This window comes from Scomber scombrus, chromosome 7 (assembly GCF_963691925.1).
Source record: "Scomber scombrus chromosome 7, fScoSco1.1, whole genome shotgun sequence".
Lineage (NCBI taxonomy): Eukaryota > Metazoa > Chordata > Actinopteri > Scombriformes > Scombridae > Scomber > Scomber scombrus.
Window position 1 is genome coordinate 27,749,492 of NC_084976.1, and position 19,557 is coordinate 27,769,048.

Sequence of the window (19,557 nt, forward strand, 5' to 3'; positions counted from 1 at the left end):
AAATAAATGACCACAGCACAAAGGTAAACTTTACACCCCGATAAATATTATTCTATTATTCGGTTTTAATGACACATCCCTAGTTTCATTCATTCATTTCATTATTATTATTATTATTATTTGCCGTTTCTTACTGCCTATGAACGCAACACAAGTATTGCCAGCGTCCCCTACTGCGGCTGCGCGACTTGTGTCTCCCGGAAACAACATGAACCTTGTTTTAGTATCCGCTGGTCCAGCTGTCATCTGTCAAAAGGTAAAAGCTTGACATTAAATCGGCCTCTGGATACATGACGCTCTTTATGATTACGTTCACTATGCTTTGTCCGAGTTGATGGCACTAACTGCGTCGCCAGAGAAACACAGATAGTTAGTTAATTTGGTGAATAAAGGAGGCTAACTGTTAGCTTCGGAGGCTAACTCTGTCAACAAGTTGAACATGGACTGCTCAGCTCTGGAGCTCGATGCTTTCACATTTGCCAAAACAGCTGTCACCTACGACCAGAAGGGCAAATATAACGAGGCTGTGTTTTATTATAAGGTAAGTAGTTCTACATTTTAACTACTGTTGTCAACTACTTTCACTTACATATTGTTTATTTTGCCTGCTGGGAGCTTAAAGAGAAGATCAACACTCCACAGTCAACAGGATTTATGTCCAAACTGTGTTTCCAAACTAAACTAAACAGCTGAATGATAGGACATGGAGCTGTGCTGTGTGATTTATTTAGTTGGGTGGTGTCTCTCTGCAGCTCTGCCTTAAATTCATCAAACTCTATATTGTGGAAATAGACATAGACAGAGATATTTCCAGGGTTGTTTTAAAAAATCAGTTTATTTTAACCATGATGGAGAACTTCCCTAACCTTAATGCACATTTAACCCTAACCATGGTCCTTCCCCCTACGCCTGAACCTCACCTAACCTTAAAGATAGTGGTGGCAGATCAAGTAGAGTTCCTGTGAAATGTTTGATCACTAATTGATAATGATTTTATGTTTGTTTAGCTGTTTTTTCTATTAATCAGATTACAGTAACAATACACTTTGGGGGCAGTGTGTGACAGCTGCCTTGTAGTAAGTCATGTGAAAAATCAGTAGATTCATTTAATATGAATATACAAGTCATCAATTTCTATATTTAGCTTTTCAATATCTTCTAATATGTGATCTGGGGCCAAACGCTTCCTCTGGATGTAATTGCAAAATCTTCCTGCCTTCCTTTGTTAAAACTACTTAAATTACAATATGGAAATTGAAAATTCATTGGTAAAAATGTGTGGGAACCCTGGTGAATTTTAGCTAATCGGCCACACAGTCACATTTAAAGAGTTGGGGGAATAAGTGTTTTATTTTTCTATGAATCAGATTACAGTAACAATACATTTTGGGGACAGTGTGTGACAGCTGACTTATAGTAGTATCTTCTCATAAACACTGCTTTCTGTGGGGTTTGTTTGTTACAGGAGGCAGCACAGGCCCTGATATATGCTGGCATGGCAGGGTCCAAACTGGACGGAATCCAGGATAAAGTGAATGAATACCTGGATCGGGTCCAAGCCCTACACAATGCCTGTAAGTTCACAGTTGACACACATTTTCCTTTTTTTTTTACTTCGAGCTGATGCTTCTTTTCCAGAGTGACATGATGAACACTGACTAAGCAACGGAAATATGAGAGTTCAGTATTTAGACATTTTTCAGCTCACTCACTTGATCACTTACCTGGTATATTTTGTTAAACTTTTGCTCAGCAGTGCATATTGTTTTGGCATTGTAAAATATTTTTGCCAAAATGTCTACAAACATGTATCTTCCAAATCTCATCAAGAGTGTTTTTGTTTTTCATTAATTTGGTGATTTTAAAGTCGGAATGATTACAGCGAGGAAAACCTCTTTCACTGTTCATATGGACACCTGACTTTTTGTGATCTGTCCCTTTTATTTTTGTTAGACATACATTGACACTGTGTTGACATTAATTAAAGATTTGCATACTGAAAAACTAACTAGAATTTGCAGTTGGAAACTCAAACACAGAAGACAAACAAAAAATCAACATGAACATCGTGAAAACGGTCATGTAAATTTTTTGGTGTCAGTTTCGACATGAACAGGATGAGGTTTTAATGTCTTCACCATGTAAACCCTGAAATTATTCAACTCTCATTACTGCTCTCCTACATATTTAATCTGATCTAGTACTGAAGTGAGGACATACTTTCTCAGTTTCTGTTTGACTACTTTTTTCCATGATTGTGTGTGTGTGTGTGTGTGTGTGTGTGTGTGTGTGTGTGTGTGTGTGTGTGTGTGTGTGTGTGTGTGTGTGCTCAAAGAAGGGTGTGACCACGGAGACAGTGGGCGTTCCCTGTTTTGTTGGACAGCTGGTGGATGACGTCTGGTGCTGTTTATTACACTGTGTAGCTGTTGGCTGTTCCTGCTCCTTTTTGTCAGATGAAGTACAAATTTGACTTTAGCAGTTGCTTAAAGAGGAGTCACTCATTCTTAAGTTCACGCACTTTCTGATCCCCATGTGAAGCTGACATTTAAAACTAAATGAGTCTACCATTAATTAAAAAAAGGACAAAATATTAGAAACAAAAACCAGCTTTCAAAATTACCTTTAAGTTGAACCAACACCTTTTTATAACCTCATAAAGATAGGATTTATTGCTGTCATCTTAGGCTGCAACAGTTTTAGCTTGGTGGCAACTGAGAGTAAGTGATACTTTGATATTGTTCAAAAGATAAAGAAATCACTTGTATCTTTTAAACAAAGATGTTCTGTAAGCTTGAATTCTGTTTCAGCCTCTCTTCTTTGTGTATTGTGTACTATTAGAGCGAGGAGAAATACTTCAATAGGCAGAGTTTCAGTCTGAGTTTTGATGGCAGTCTTTGGCATTTGGGGTCAGACGGATCAAAAAGCTGAACAGCACCAAACACTCCATCCTTTCTTAAACTGGACCCCAGTCTTACCAATCACAGTTGACTTAATTAAGTTTTAAATATGGACATTTAAAAACCTCTGTGGAGAAGATGCAACAAAGCTGTCCGAATTGAAAAGATTTCCTTGTTTGTAGTTCTAACAACACTAACTGATGGAGGAATATTAATAGTCTGTTTTGTGTCCTAACCATTTCTTCCCTTTCTACCTCTTGACACCAGTCCAGGCACAGAAGATCGACCCGCTAAAGTCCCGGCAGCAGGTGGACCTGGAACGTGCCCATTTCCTGGTCACTCAGGCCTTCGAGGAGGACGAGAAGGGAAATGGCGATGAAGCCATTGAACTGTACACTCAGGCTGTGGAGCTGTGCATTAAAACAGTAGGTGTCTGACTCTCTCTGTCTGTTTGTCTTTACTCTGTCAGTCACAACAGAGAGAGAAGTAACCTGTTGGTTTTTCGTTCTGTGTTTGTAACAGTCCAACGATACGTCGGACCAGGCGCTGCAGACCAAGCTGAAGCAGCTTGCACGTCAGGCTTTGGAGAGGTAAACGCTCCATCACAAAGCATCTCAGAATTAGTGTGTATTGATGCAGCTCATTCTCAAACCTCCAGATTTTGTGTTCTTGTGTCTCTTTCTTTTTCTCTCCTTTTGTTTTTTTTTTACTACAAATGGGAAGTTTGTGCAAGAAGTTATCCCTAAAAGAGATTCCTCACTATAAATACAGATCTTTCTCCAATGTTGTGAAGTCATCAAGTATTTTCTGAGACATCTATTTTCTTGTCAGGGCGGAGGGTCTTAAAGAATCCCAGTCCAAATCAACTCCAGCCCAGACTCCGGACAGGACTGGGACTGGGACTAAGCCTACCAGCAGTGGCACTTCTGCCGGACCGGTCCGCCAGTTTTTCCCCCTCGGACCAGACTTCTCTATCCACGATCGACCGCAGCCCCAGCCGGTCCGGGCGGTCCAGTCCAGCGAGCCGCACGGTCAGCGCTACACATCTGATGAGATCGAGGTGCTCAGGTGAGTCCAGTGATGCTACTTCAGAGGGATTCATATAGAGCTCAGTGGGGCTGGAAAACACCTTGATTTTACTTTCCAGGCAGGGGAAAAAAACAATGATGGCCAAAACATCTTCCTGGAAATGTTCTTCAGTGAAAAGGCACATGAGCCATCAGCCACCAATTAAATGTTTTTATCTAATTGTTTAGGGATGAGGTTTGTGATCACATGTGTCTGAACACAAACAATTCAGACTCAAATTTAGGAAAAAGAAATCTGAGATCAGAGTTAAAGGTTTTTTTGGGGGAATATCTTGACTCTCTTGCATTGAAAACTGACACTTTACTGGCAGCATTTTCAGCAGAGGCTAAAAACAAAAAAACAGTACATAGACACTAAACATTTTTAAATCATTTTGAATCTAAAAAACTAATGAAAGTGCTGAAGATGTCTGCAAAAAGATTGAACAATTCATTACTTTGGCGTCATCTGCTGGCAGTATGCATGCTACACACCTGGTGTAGTTTAGTTTTTCTACAAACATTTTAAAGTACGTAATCAGTATAATTTGCAGGTTTCTATCACAGAATTATACAAATAATAATAATACTAACAATCACAGATAAATTCTACATCTAGCAGCTATAAATAGTCATTGATTTATCAGGAATATAATTTTGTTACTACTGGATTCCCATCTTGTTTTCCTGATTCATTTTAGTGAAAAAAGATACAAGATACATTCATATTTTATTTGTTTGAATGTGTAATTTTCACATTACTAACCACAGTATTGACTCAAATCAACTCATTATGAATCTCTTCTGTGCCTCTAATCTTTGACATTTTCAGGAGTACGTCTACAATCAACAGCATAGCCTACGTACCGTTCATGAGCGTGGACCTGAAGGAGCGCTTTGCCTTTCCTGTCCCTTTCTCGTGAGTACAGCAGCGCATCATCCAAACTAATATATGCCATTCAAGCTAATACACAAACCGGTTATGGATCAGCTTTACAACAATCATCTGTAACCAACAAGTGACAAAGACTTCTTACTTCTGCTATTAAATCCACATTTTAGGAGTTAATATCTCACACTGCACTGTAACTTTATATTCACCTGTTTTTTGTTTTTTTTTCTGTTACGGCTTAATGTTATTTCCAATTTGACACTTTTTAATCATATTTAAATGTTTTTTATTTTCGTCATGTGTTGCTTTTATATTCTGTCTTGATGCATTTTGTTTTATGTACAACACTTTGAATCACCTTGTTGTTGAAATATGATGCCATATCTGCTGTTTTTTTAATAGTCTGCTGAGATTAAAATAATTGGTAAAGTCTGCAGCTTCAGACCAGAAATATTAGTATCAGCTGTCAAATACAGTACAGTTGTTGATCATCTATGTCAGATTTTTAGATGAGGTTTGGTGTGATGGACAAACCCAAAGAGCAGCTACAGTATGTGTCAGTGGATCTGAATCTATGAGACAAGCACACTTAAACTCTTTGTTTTCTGTCTTTCTTTTTAATTCAACCAACCAGGGACAAAACAGGGAAACTGGCGCTGTCACCCAAACAGAAAGCCATCTTCTCCCGCTGGGTCCGGCCAGATGAGATCTGCAATAACCCGACTATGATCATGTCTGTGTCGAGCTTCAGCATCAAACAGGTCAGACAGCTTTATTCTACTTATTCTACTGTATTACAACCAGACTTATACTGGATTTTTTTAAGGCTGATATATGAATTAATATTTAAGAGGGAAAAATATCTGCTACTGATATATCTGCCAAATATTTTACATAAATAAACAATTGTGTTATATCCATTTTTTTGAAAGTTGTGACCAAGATATTTGAAAAACTACTTGTTATTGTTCTCTGGTGGACAAAACTAAACTGTAATTTACCTGAATCCTAATTTGGCACTCGTTTCATGTCACTTATCATCCCACATATAAGCTGATACCATTATATCTGAAATAAGTCAGTATCAGCCTGGATGATTCATGAGTCTATCTCTTTATTGTATGTTGTATACTATGTCTGCAGCTAACAATTGTTATCAAAATTGAATAATCAATAAAGATATTCAGTTTATTGTCATTTAGGAATAAAGAAACCAGATAATATTGACATTTGAGCATCTGGAATCACAGAATTTGGACATTTCTCTCTTAACTACATGACTCCAAACAATTAATCAATTATCAAAATAATTGGTGATTAACTTAATATTGTATTTATCCCTTAAACATCTCAGCTCTATAGTTATAGACAGTTACTCACTCAGCTTTATTCAGTTGTAGTGTGAGGAACTGAATCTGCATCTATGGTACATTTTAGAATAAAGAACAATAAATAATAAGTACACAAGCCAAAAAAAAAACAGACAATACAAGGTATTACATTTATAATAATATTATCATGTAATTATAATCATTTGCTTTGTGTCTGTCTGTGTAACTTTGAGGATGAGAAGATTATTTCATCTTTAAAATATGTATTAACTCTGGAAATGCTGATAATGAATGTACTGCAGTGTAAATGACCACATGTTTAAACTCAGCCAGTAGATGGCATGACATCATCATAGATCAGGCTCTTCATGGTGGACAAATGTCAGGGATGAGTGTATTAACAAAGTGGAAAATGAAGCTATGCATTGTCCACTAAGCTGTTTTTGTGCCTTATATTTGTATGAAAAGCATTTGATTTGTTTGTTGACTCTAATCTGATGTGTTGTTGTCCAGACGGTGGTGTCTGACTGTTCCTTCGTGGCGTCGCTCGCCATCAGCGCAGCCTACGAGAGGCGTTACAACAAGAAACTTATCACCAGGTACTGCATGTCGCTTTAAGGGTTTGACCTATATTTGTTGTCAAAGGCAGATATTACAGAGATGTTGTTATGTCCACAGAATTGTGTTAAACACATCTGAAATGGCTTTTAACTCAATAAGACCTTTATACTGTGGCAAGATTACCAGCTGTGATTAAATTAGATGTTTTTTAAAAGAAATTCCCCATATTGACTGTGGTATTTTAGGAGCCTTATATTAAATATTTAATTTAATTTAATAAAAATGCACAATACATCATCAAATTTATGGTCTTAGCATTACACAGACAACTGAAAAATGAGATGGGAGTCAATCCTGAGACTGTGTGTGTGTGTGTGTGTGTGTGTGTGTGTGTGTGTGTGTGTGTGTGTGTGTGTGTGTGTGTGTGTGTGTGTGTGTGTGTGTGTGTGTGTGTGTGTGTGTTTTACAGCATCATTTACCCTCAGAACAGACGAGGGGAGCCAGAGTATAACCCCTGTGGGAAATACATGGTCAAGCTTCACATCAACGGAGTCCCGAGAAAGGTAAAAAAAACAAATCAACACAGTCGGCTGCAGTGCGTAAAAGTCACCTGGGATACAGTAGAATAGAGCAGCACATAAAAAATGCACAAAGGTAGAGTTGTGCATTGCAAATATTCTCCTTTTCTTGTCTGTGCATGGAAAAAAATACTCATACACTTCTTTTTTTCCATGCCTTGTCTGTGCATGGGAAAAAATACTCATACACTTCTTGAAAATGAAAATAATTGCAATTTAAAAGATTTCTCCCAACACTAAATTAAAAGTATTCATCTGTTTATCATCATAAACTGTCTCTGTCCCCTCCGCAGGTGATTATAGATGACTACCTTCCAGTGGATCGTAACGGAGAGCTGCTGTGCTCCTACTCCAGCAACAGGAACGAGCTCTGGGTCTCCCTCATAGAGAAGGCCTACATGAAGGTGATGGGAGGCTACGACTTCCCCGGCTCCAACTCGGTAGGTGAAGGCGGAGAGCTCGGTGGACACGGCTATTTTTAAACTCATTATCTCACCTCCTGCAGTGAAGCTGCTCAGAGTCCAGAGTGAGACAGCTGGCTGTGTTTGACAGCAAGTAGAAATGTGTAGCAAAAAAAATGAGGAGCAAAGAATCTGTCATTTAAATATTCTTTAAAAATCTCTTGTCTTGCTTCCCATCTGATCATTTCCAGGCTCCAAATGTGCATAAATATTTACTGCTGTATTCCTGAGTCATTCTCAGAAGACTTCATACTGAATATAAACCAAAGTTAAATCTTTTTCAGGAGTTAAGGTTGTGAAAAAAGTCTGATTTATTATTGTATTCGCTGTTTTTACAGAACATCGATCTACACGCGCTCACCGGCTGGATCCCTGAACGCATCGCTATGCACTCTGACAATCAGTCATTCAGCAAAGACGACACCTTCCGCATGCTCTTCCAGAGGTGAAAAACATTAATTTTCTCATTTGAATCACTTTCTTTTTCACTTCTGTCCTGTGACCTCATTTTTCTATTTTAAATCTCTCCGTCTGTATTTTTCCTCCACCTCTGTATCCAGGTTTCACAGGGGCGACGTCCTCGTCACCACGGCAACTGGAGTGATGACAGAGGCTGAAGGGGAGAAATGGGGTTTAGTGCCAACACACGCCTACGCTGTTCTTGACATCAGGGAATACAAGGTTAGAGTAATTAAAGTAATATCAGCATGTCATTATTATAAGTGCTCTGCGTGTAGAGACATCAGCTTTAGTAATGATGATTATGAGCTTGGTGCAACGCTGAGGTCTTCAACTTGGCTTCTCGTTGCTATTTTAGTCTAAATGAAATGGTTTATGTAATGATTCATAACTACAACATCATGCATGCTCAAGTGTGAAGCATTTCATTCACATATTTATCATTTAAGAGTTTAGTTAGTGCATTTAACTGAAGTAAAGATTGCACATCCTTCCATTTGTGACTTTATTTCTTGTTGAATAAGCAGCTCTTGTCAGTAAAAACCTACAAAAGTTGGGAAAATTGGATGTTTTCACCAAATCAAAGGCTATGAAAATGAAAGCCACATGATGCATTTCAGGAAATCCAAATTGAAGCAAATATTCTTAAAATCCTCGTCACTGCATTAGTACGTTTTTGGTAAATGATGAAACTGACGAGTCTCTAGGAGTAAGAATTGTTCCCCTTTCAACTGTTTCTTATAATTAACCCCACATCTGCCGGTGTGTTCCTATCATAGGGAAAGCGTTTCCTGCAGCTGAAGAACCCGTGGAGTCATTTACGGTGGAAAGGACGCTACTGCGAGCGAGACGAGAAGAACTGGACGCCCGAACTCCTCAAATACCTCAACTTTGACCCCAAGACAGCACAGAAGTTTGATAATGGTATTCCCTTTTATTCCCTTTTCTTTAACTATATTTAAAACTCCACCAAATGAGATTTTCTCCTAAATATCTACATCTGAACATACATGAATCCCAGCAGAACTAACTGATGGCTTAAATCTAATGAAGGATTATATGAGAGTGATTTCAGTGCACAAGTTCATACATGTTGCACCTTCTTTTTTTTATCTCTCTTCAGGTGTTTTCTGGATTGTGTGGGAGGATCTGTGTCAGTACTATGACGTCATTTACCTGAGTTGGAACCCCGCCCTGTTCAAAGACTCTACGTGTATTCACAGGTGTGTGTGTGTGTTTGTGTGTGTGTTTGTAGATGTTTGAATGTACAATAGATAAGTGATAACAGATATCAGGGTTCCCAAGTGTCCTGGAAAACCTGGCAAAAGATTGACCACATTTCTAGTCATGGAAAACACTGGAAAATGAGATAAAAAGTAAAGTGTCCTAGAAAAGCTTGAGTTGTCCTGAAATGTACTTGGTAACTAATACACACTGAGATAAAATAATGCAAGATAAAGAACAAAAGATAAAATAGAAATAGAGATAATAAAATACGACAGAATAAAATGTATTTGGTAACTACTGCACACTGAGCAATAAAATGTGAGTAGATAAAATAATGCAAGATAAAGAATAAAAGATAAAAACTATAATGATAATAAAATATGACAGAATAAAATGTCTTGTCTAACAACATACTGGAAAAGTCCTGGAAAATGTTATCAAGAAAAGAGTAGGAACCCTGAGTTATTCTACACATAACTGAGTTTGCTAATATTACATTTTTTACATACAACACATTTCCTAAAGTGTCCACCTCTGTGTAAAATGTTTGTATAAATGCTCTATACTAACTATGAAAAAACAAAAACTGCATGTCAGGTACTGTATCTAATTTACTATTTTTTTAGTCTGACGTGTGTGTTCTGGTGTGTGTCACCATCTGCAGTAGCTGGGACGGGAAACAGGGTCCGGTGAAGGATGTCTACAGTCTGGCCAACAACCCTCAGTACAAGCTGGAGGTCCAGTGTCCAACAGGGGGCGCTGCTGTGTGGGTGCTGCTCACCAGACACATCACTGACAAGGTAGAGATACAGAGCTGATACTAATGCTGCCTTCTGTTTGCACTCGGAAGTCAGGATTCCGAATTTCCCAGTCAGAAATTTCAGCTGGAAAGTCAGATTTTGGACTCTAACCAGCCTTGACCTGAAAATCAACAGTGTGAAAGTTGCAGTAGTTTATTAGCACTTTTATCTCATTTGTGTTTCATTAAATCAGTCGTACACACAGCACTGTCCAGCTTCTCTCTTTGGACATGTTGCTATGGTGATTGTATGTGCAAAATACAGAGAAATGCATTTGTATCAACTGGTATTACTATCAAAGGCTAATCTGGCTAGAACAGTTTTTTAAAGGTAAATGAAACGCAGCATTAGTGTCAAATCAGTAATGTGATGATCTAAGGCAGGGTCTCAAACATGTGGCCCGTGGACCAGTACCGGCCCGCCAAGGGGTCCAATCCGACCTACTTTCCTTCCTGTCTTCCTTCCTTTCCTCCTTCCATCTTTTTTTCCTCTCTTTTCTTCCTTCTATCCTTCCTTCCATTTGTCCTTCTTTCCTTCCTTCCTTCCATCTGTCTTTCATTCCTTCTCTACTTTCCTTCCTTCCATCTTTCCTTCCTGTCTTCTTACTTCTTTCCCTTCCTTCCTTCCTTCCTTCCTTCTTTCCATCTTTCCTTTTCTTCTGTCCTTTCATCTTCTTTTTTTCTTTCTTTCCTTCTTTCCATCTTTCCTTCCTGTCTTTTCTTATTTTCCTTCCTTCCTTCCTTCCTTCCTTCCTTCCTTCCATCCTTCCATCTTTCCTTCCTGTCTTCTCTTACTTCTTTTCCATCTTTCCTTCATTCCTTCCTTCCATCTTTCCTTCCTGTCTTTTCTTATTTTCCTTCCTTCCTTCCTTCCTTCCTTCCTTCCATCCTTCCATCTTTCCTTCCTGTCTTCTCTTACTTCTTTTCCATCTTTCCTTCATTCCTTCCTTCCATCTTTTTACTGGTCTGGCCCACATCAGACCAATCTGGGCTGTTTGTGGCCCTTGAATGATGATGAGTTTGATGCCGATGATCTGAGGCCTCACTTTTATCAAATGACTGTTTGTTTGTTTGTTTGTTTGTTTTTGCAGGAGGACTTTGCACAAAACAGGGAGTTTATCACCCTGGTTGTTTACAAGACGGACGGGAAGAAGGTTTACTATCCAGGTGAGGTTTCTCTGCGGCACTCGAGCAGCAGCACGGGTTTGATGACAGCACTTTATCGTATCTTTATATTTGTCAAACAGTCACAACAAGGTCAGGTACCTTGAGAGGAAAGATGAATCCTTGTCTGACACATTACTCCATTTACAAAGAGAGTCAAGAGTGTTACAGAAATACTTCTCCTCATGATAAAACACCACCAAATAAACGTTGACTTCCATGAAATGAAGATACTGCTGGTTAAAGTCGAGCTGCTTTATCTGCAGTCTTTTACTCTATGTAAATAACTCGCCTCTCTCCCTCCTCCTCAGCGGACCCCGCTCCTTACATCGACGGCATCCGCATCAACAGCCCCCACTACCTGACGAAGATGAAGCTGACCAGTGCAGGATCTCACACTTTCACGCTGGTTGTTTCTCAGTATGAGAAGCAGAACACCATCAACTACACACTGCGGGTAACTATCAAATAAGTCTTTTTCTACTTCTTCTTCTTCTTCTTCTTGTGTCAGAGAAATACAGAACAAAGCATTAAAGTTTCAAGACTTTAAGTTTAACGAGTTTAAGTCTTCAAGTTGAGCTCGCTGTCTCGAAAAATGTCAATATCTGTTTAAATCCACTTCATGCAACTTTAACACTAATGACTGCTGTTTGTGGGGCTAAGCAGTGCATCACATAAGTGTCAGTGAGTGGATTCACATCTTTATCATGTTGGTTAATCCATCTTTAGTCTAAAAGGGGAGTTGTCTGTATGTGTTTGTGAACATGGAACAAGCTTTAACCAACAACCTGACAAAGTAAACTGCTTTTTTTAGCTTTATTGTAGAAGGAAGAACTAAAACAGACTACTTTACAAAGCAGATAGCAGGTTTTTAGACTGATTTTTTTGACATTTCTTCCAGGCAGCCTTTTTTTTCAGTGCAGTAAAAAAAAACTCGCTAAGACTCAAAACTTGGGTGCAGTGTGCAGCATGTCTGCTTTTGTTTTCGTCAAACGTGTGTCTCTTGGATAATGCAGCAGCTTTGGAAACTTTTGTTGGTTAATGCAGAAACTGGAGGGGATCACCTCGGCACTCGATCATCTCCTTTCCTCGTTAAATTAAAATTCACCTCACGTATTGTTTCCGTTGCACACACGTCTGCACTTCTAGAAAACGTCAGCTCCTTGAGACAGGGACTTTAGTGTGTGTATGTGTGTGTGTGTGTGTGTGTGTGTGTGTGTGTGTGTGTGTGTGTGTGTGTGTGTGTGTGTGTGTGTGTGTGTGTGTGTGTGTGTGTATGACCTACATATATATTTTTTTGTCATTTATTATTTATGGCCTTCTCTTGTGGACTGCAGCAGAGGACCATGGAAAAATGTTTATACTGAATCAGTCATTAAAGAAAAACATGTAGCTGTACACGTGTCTGCTGTGAGGTGTGTGTGTGTGTGTGTGTGTGTGTGTGTGTGTGTGTGTGTGTGTGTGTGTCATAACTACTGCAAGCTCTCTCTCTCTCTCTCTCTCTCTCTCTCTCACTTTCTCTCTCTCTTTCTTTCTCTCTCACTCTCTCTCTCTCACACACTCTCTCTATCTCCCCCCCCCCCTCTCTCTCTCTCTCTCTCCGTCCGTGGGAGCGATCTCCTCTCAGCTCAGATCAGTGTTTCTCTTTGAAAATCGTCTGGAGAATAACTCTCTCTTGTTCACCGAGTTTTCATCAGAGATCAAAGCGAGAAGCAGGAAACGTGATTTCTTTTATGATGTTGCTTTTATCAGAACAGCGCTGGTATAAAAAAAAAAAATCTGTTTTGTGTGTGTGCAGATGTTCATACATTAATTAACAGCCTTGTTCCCAAAGTGAGATGTCCACCGCGGAAACTATTTTACACTTTGTCCAATTAAACGGCTTTTAATGAAAGAGCATTTTTAAGTGATCTTTTAGTTGTCTTAGATTTCTATATTTCTTCTTCTATTCATCAGCTTTCACAGCAGAACATCGGCTGTTCATATTTATATTTCTTTACTGTCCTGTTGCCGCCTAATATCTCTCCTTTCTTCGTTTTTTAAACCAAATCTGCCAACTTGATTGCGTTTATGAGACACAGTCATGTTGATTGTTAAATAACAGGGTTTGTTTCTTCCTGCAGGTGTACTCCGGATGCAAATTCAACTTCTCCAAGATCCCAAATCCCTTCACTCACACCAAAAGGGTAAGTTATCTACACAGCAATGAGTTAATAGACATCATTCATCATGTGTGTTATTGTTCAGACCAATGTAGTTGCTATTTTGTGCACAATTGGAATATCCAGATGTTTCTTTAGGTATCGTTTCCTGTTAAAATATATCTTGTAAATGTTTTGTCTATAGGTTTTAGGATTCCTGATGTCTATTTTTTTAGTGCTGGCCTTCTGTTTGATCTGCTAAAGTGAGTGTTTCTGTCTTCTGTCTTAAGATCAATGGTCAGTGGAAGGGGATCAGTGCCGGCGGTTGTGGGAACTATAAGGACTCGTTCAAACACAACCCGATCTATCAGTTGAACCTGGAGCGCTCAGGACCCCTGCTCATCGAGCTGCGAGGATCCAGGTCAGGATAAAACCTGGGACAGATCTGCCTTTCTGTTCATATCTAACAATAACTAGACAATTTACATTAAACTCTACAGTCTCTTACAGTTTTATACAACCAAACTCAGGTGAAAGTCTATAAAACCTGAATAAGACCCACATCATGCTGTCTAAAAACAATTTAAAACAAACTTAAACTCTGCTACTGGGGATTTAACATGTCTGGCACAGTGCAGGTTGTTGGCCATCTAGTCAACACTGAAAAATATTAAAATCTATCAGATGGATGTAATTTTGTGCGGATATTCAAAGTCGGCAGAGGATGAATCTTAATCTCATTCATCTCAACAACCATCAGATGCATTGGCACATTTTTCACAGGCATTCATCATTCCCAGATTTAATTTATCTCCACGAAGTATTCCTAGTACAGTCTCACAGTCTGGTTATGACTTTTATTCTTTCTGTGGATAATATGGTCGTGCACAAGTATTTTTATCATGAAATGTTTCACTGATCTAAAACCTTAACTGTAGTTTTGTATCAGCCCTCGCTATTTAACTGTATTTTCTTCAGTCAATTAGGAATAAGTGTAACTGTACAGTGACATTGTTATATCACCAGCTTGCACAGACAGTAAAGAGGTCAGGAATGTGTTCTTAACAATAAATATGTACTTTTTGTATCCAAACTGCACCACAGCAAATGGGGTTTCTAGTTTATGAGGGTTTACTCATCGGCCAGACAGGATCATAAGATATGTCTCTGTTTGTATTTACTGTATTTGTCCTGTGACTGATGACTGACTGAATGATGGTCAGAAATATTGTATATCACTGTCTTTACAGGTTTGAGCTCCTCATCATCCTGAATATTGATCTAATGATGCTTTTTTAGGCCAATACAGATATAGATGCTGTATCTGATGTCTAAAAAAACATTTCTGATCACTTCAGTTATTAAAGATGAAGATGAAATATGTACTGAGAGTGAAACTGTTCCTAAACTACCTCAAACATATCTTAAATATTTCAGCACTGCGGCTTCTTTCCACTTGTTAGGATGCACCGATACAAATGTACTGTGATAAACTGATGCCATAAATCCACCGTCAGCAGATTTATTATTTATTTACTCCTGAATATAGAGTTTACTTTAGCAACATATGGAGATATTTGGAGCTATTTAGCGAATCAGAGAAGAAAAAGTACAAGCAGAAACTGCCAGAGTGAGATGTCCAATGAGAAGCTGTAGACAGATATTTTCTGCAAGCAGCACAACTCCAACAGGCAAATTTTATTCTGAAATGCTGAAAAACAAATTAATAGTCATGGAAAACAAAAGAAGATTGGATGACAGTCATGAAACATAGTCCAGGCTAAAAAGACGTAAATGTTATGTTGCCTAAACATAACATTTAGGAGACTAAATGTGTTTTCTACTGCAGGAACAACATTAGTAATTATTCCCTGCTTCTTGTTTTCCTCTCTGTGTGTCTGCAGGCAGTACAGTGTCGGCTTTGAGATGGTGACGGTGTCGCATGTCGGGGATCCGGGCCCGGCTGCCTTCACCAAGAAGAGCAGCGGAGATTACAGGTACGGCAGTAAATCAGTAAAGAAAAAAAACATCTCACCGAGTCATTTATCAATAAATACAGAACAGTGAAATTAATTTACAACCTCACTGTGCGTACGGAGAAGTGAAGAAAGAAGAAATAAGGAAAATCACAGTCGATAAGTAATAACAGATTTGAATACTTGTGGTGAAACACAGACAAAAACATTCAAAATTGTACATAACTCTGTAATTTATGTGAGAATATTATGACTGTCCACATATTTACTGGTCAGTGTTGCTCTTGTTCTTATAGTGATGGTTCGGCGTAATTTCGACCTAGCGTCATATGCACCATGAGGTCTATCTAATCACCGCCTCAGCCCTTTTTTTTCATTTGGTCGCAAAATAGTGGAGTTAGAGCCATCAGCCGAATGGCTTAGTCCAGGCGCTAACGGAACCACCAGTGTATCTCTTAATTTACTCCACTAATAATGCCTGGATTGTTATCAAACTTCTACAGTAGTAAAAATAGGGTCTTTACTCATAAATCGATGCATTGGAAAGTTTGTAAGTACACCAGGAATTTATTAAAATAAACACTTACCTGATGGCTTTTACTCTGCTGCTAAAGCTGTAAACATCGTCGAAATCCCGCGCAACCACACGGGATTTCAGTGGTCGGGTCAGGATCACTATTTACTACTACTCCCAAAAATCTGATTAGTCACATGTTCATCCATAACATGAGTGTCAAAGCATCACATTGTCCTCCTAAAAAATTAAAGAGAAATGAGGTCAAACTCTAAGTGGAGAGTAAATAAAAATTAACTCATGAACTTCGTCAACAAGTCCAGTATTTGTGTGTGTTTACAACATTGTGTACAGTACATCAGCAGCATCGGCAACGGTTACCGACCGAGCCGAGGAGACAAGAACTGTTATTGTGACCGTTTCCGCGGGAACGTCAGCACAAACGAGCGCAGCGAGGACCAAACACGTGCCTGTGTACTCGCTCGTCTGTTCTGTGTGACGGTGAATTAAGTCAGGAGGGTTTTTCCACTTTAGTCTGTGACTGAATTTTAATCTGTGATGCTGCGTTGCCTCCTGCTCAGAAGAAGTTTAAAGTCTTTTTTTATTCTATTCTTAATTTTATTATTATTATTATTATTATTGTTATCATTATTATTATTATTATTATTATTGTTATCATTATTATTATTATTATTATGCATCATTCTATACATTTCTATTAGTGTATAATGTTCTTTTATATTTTTATATTGTCTGTTTCTTTTTCTCTCTTTTTTTTAAATCTAATTTTTTAACTTTCTTTTATTAAACTTTCTTTTAACTTTTTTATCTTTTAAATCTATTTTAACTTAGTTTTTTTACTCTAACTTTGAATAACCTTTTTTCTTTTATTTTCTTTCTCTTATTTATTTTTATTTTACTTTTTTTTTAAAAATTTTTATCATTCTGATTTTCTCTTGCCTCAATGTTTTTCTTTTTTCTTTGCAATTTTTGTCTTTGTTTTTAATCCTTTTCTTTATGTTATCACTTGTTCTGTCTTATTATCAGCTTGTCAATCAACTGTGAAGCACTTTGAACTTCATTAACCTGTATGAAAGGTGCTATAAAAATAAAATTTGATCATTTGATTGATTGATGTGTTGTTGTTTTTTTCTAGATGCGGCTTCAGCTACATGGAGGCTGAGCACATCCCTGCAGGCATCTACAACATCATCCCATCCACCTTCCTACCCAAACAGGAAGGACCCTTCTTCTTGGACGTCTCCGGCACCATACCCATCAAGATCTCTCAGCTGCAGTGAAGACGGAGCTGGAAAGAGGGACGGAGCATGGATTAGGAGAAAATATGAGATTAATTGGGTGTTTCTGAAACTGTACTTTGGATGTGATGAGGAGCAAAAAAGGCCTCAGTAAAACCCAAAGAGCCCAGAATGTGACTGGTACGATCCTTTTCCCCGTCTCATCTCTCTAACAACCTTCACAGAGGTAAACGGACATGTCGTCGGCTTCAACAGTGACTCGAGGATGTTACAGAGTTTTAGTAAAGGGATAAATTATTAACAAGAAGAAGCCTAAGTGGAATAAAACACTCACAAAAAATCAAGATGTTTGGAGACAGAAAACAAAAATATATTCACCAAAGTTTCAACAGACGGAGGTGATACGAGCAGAAACTGAAAGCTTCTGCACAATATGTCTATTTATCTCTATTGAACTCAGCTCACAAACCACCAGATGGATTATTTAAAATAAATATAGCAGTTTCGGTCTGTTGGATCTTCACCGTAATCCTACAAACCACATCCTGGACTCTACTGGTCGTGGAGGAGGAGTAACAGGGTCGAAATAAACACCAGCTGCCGGCATCAAGCTGCAAAAAATGAGTGTTAATGTTTATTTTCAGGTTCTCTTTGTCGCAGTGAGCACCTCAAACAGTCTAGAAGTGCATTTTTAGTACTTGGACCTGTGGACATCCCAGTCCACATATTTTAGTTTACATTCAGTTAAGGGCTGTTTTACCTGTGTTAGGCCCTTTGGTTACAGTAAAGGGAAAGGGAGACAGCAGAGTAACTTAGTGTTTAATTTTTTACCCGTGCACAAAGCCAGCTTCATAAAGAAATGGTTTTCCCAGTTTGGTGTGGAAGAACTTGACTTCAACCCCCCATCCAGCACCTTTTTTGGGATGAACTGGAGCATTGACTGTGAGCCAAACCTCATCACTCAACATCATACTGGACCTCAAACCCCTGCAGCCAGATTCAAACATCTGGCGGAAAAAAAGCCTGAAACCAGAAGAGTGTAGTCTTTATAGGAGCAGATTAAAGCTTATAGAATTAGATTGACATGTGGGTGAAATGTTTTGGCCAAGTTTTGGATCTCAGCTGAGATTTAGGATGACATTTGACATCTAGAACAACCGGCCTTTTCATGTTCAAAACATAAGACGAGTTACAGCGAGTGACAAGGTCCATCCAGTCAGATATAAGGATTGATGATGATGTCTCAGTACCAGAGAGACCCATCAATCATCTAGTGTACAGACAGCTTGAAATGACAACTGTCTAGTAAATTCATCCGTGCCCTGACATAAATAATAAAGCAAAAGAAAAGGATGCTTCAGCTGCTTCTATGTATCACATTATCGCTTCTCTACTGGAAACAGAAACACCACCTGAAGTAGAGACGACGCTGTTCTGAGCTATAAATAAATTAAAATCATTATAACTCATCGTAAATCTGCTTGAGATGCTTGAGATGCTCACTGCTGCAAAACTACCTGGACAAGAAGAAGTTGCAGAAAAGTAAAAGTAGTTTCAGAGTGTGTCAACCTCTGCGACTGGAGAAAAAAAAAAAATGAAAGTCAGTTTTCTTAAATGACCGTGATGGTTATTTTAAATTCTCAGGAGCAGCACCACAGGGAGCCCAGTACGGCAGCGGTAGAATGATGTCTCTTCATGTTGTCTGTGGATGTGACGGCAGAGTAAGAAATATCAGAAATATCAGCCTGACTCAACTGACAGGCCTCAACGTCAACACTCAGCACTGCTGGAGGCTGGTGTCACAAAGTGTGTGTGAGAGAGTGTGTAGAGTGAGTGTGTGCATGTTTAAATGCACGACTGTATTGACCTTTTACAGGTAAAAAAAAAAACTGAAATGTATTGCCAAGTACACATCCTCTCCTCTCTGTACTTTTAGTTCATGTATCGCACCGTTTCTGGAGCATTCTCATTACTTTTACAGAATGTGGTAATGAATCTGTCACTTGTTTCTTCAAATTCAACCATGTTTTCAAAGCTTTCAGACAGCTGCTCACCTGACTGTTTATGTATGCACCTTGTTTTTTTGCTTATCTCTACGACAGTTTGCAGCATTGCAGTAGTGCCACGTAATCCTCAGCAGCCGAATGTGTTTGGTGCTGAGGTGGACTGGCTGTGTTAGATTCACATCCAGCAACACTGAAAATGAAAATACACAAAGAGATTACTTCACA

The 19,557-nt window shown here is 38.7% G+C and overlaps 1 protein-coding gene across 1 annotated transcript; it reads left to right on the top strand.

Annotated features, from left to right (window-relative positions):
• Positions 1–214: 214 nt before the first annotated feature.
• On the top strand, positions 215–19,405 carry capn7 (calpain 7). The gene is made up of 21 exons (XM_062422551.1): positions 215–541; positions 1,466–1,574; positions 3,165–3,322; positions 3,420–3,487; positions 3,729–3,965; positions 4,797–4,883; positions 5,491–5,617; positions 6,701–6,786; positions 7,218–7,311; positions 7,620–7,766; positions 8,126–8,232; positions 8,348–8,468; positions 9,026–9,170; positions 9,370–9,469; positions 10,138–10,273; positions 11,364–11,439; positions 11,748–11,893; positions 13,560–13,622; positions 13,868–13,998; positions 15,482–15,574; positions 17,224–19,405. Exons 1-21 carry the CDS (start codon positions 440–442, stop codon positions 17,366–17,368), a joined length of 2,478 nt encoding a protein of 825 aa, XP_062278535.1. The 5' UTR covers positions 215–439; the 3' UTR covers positions 17,369–19,405.
• Positions 19,406–19,557: the final 152 nt, after the last annotated feature.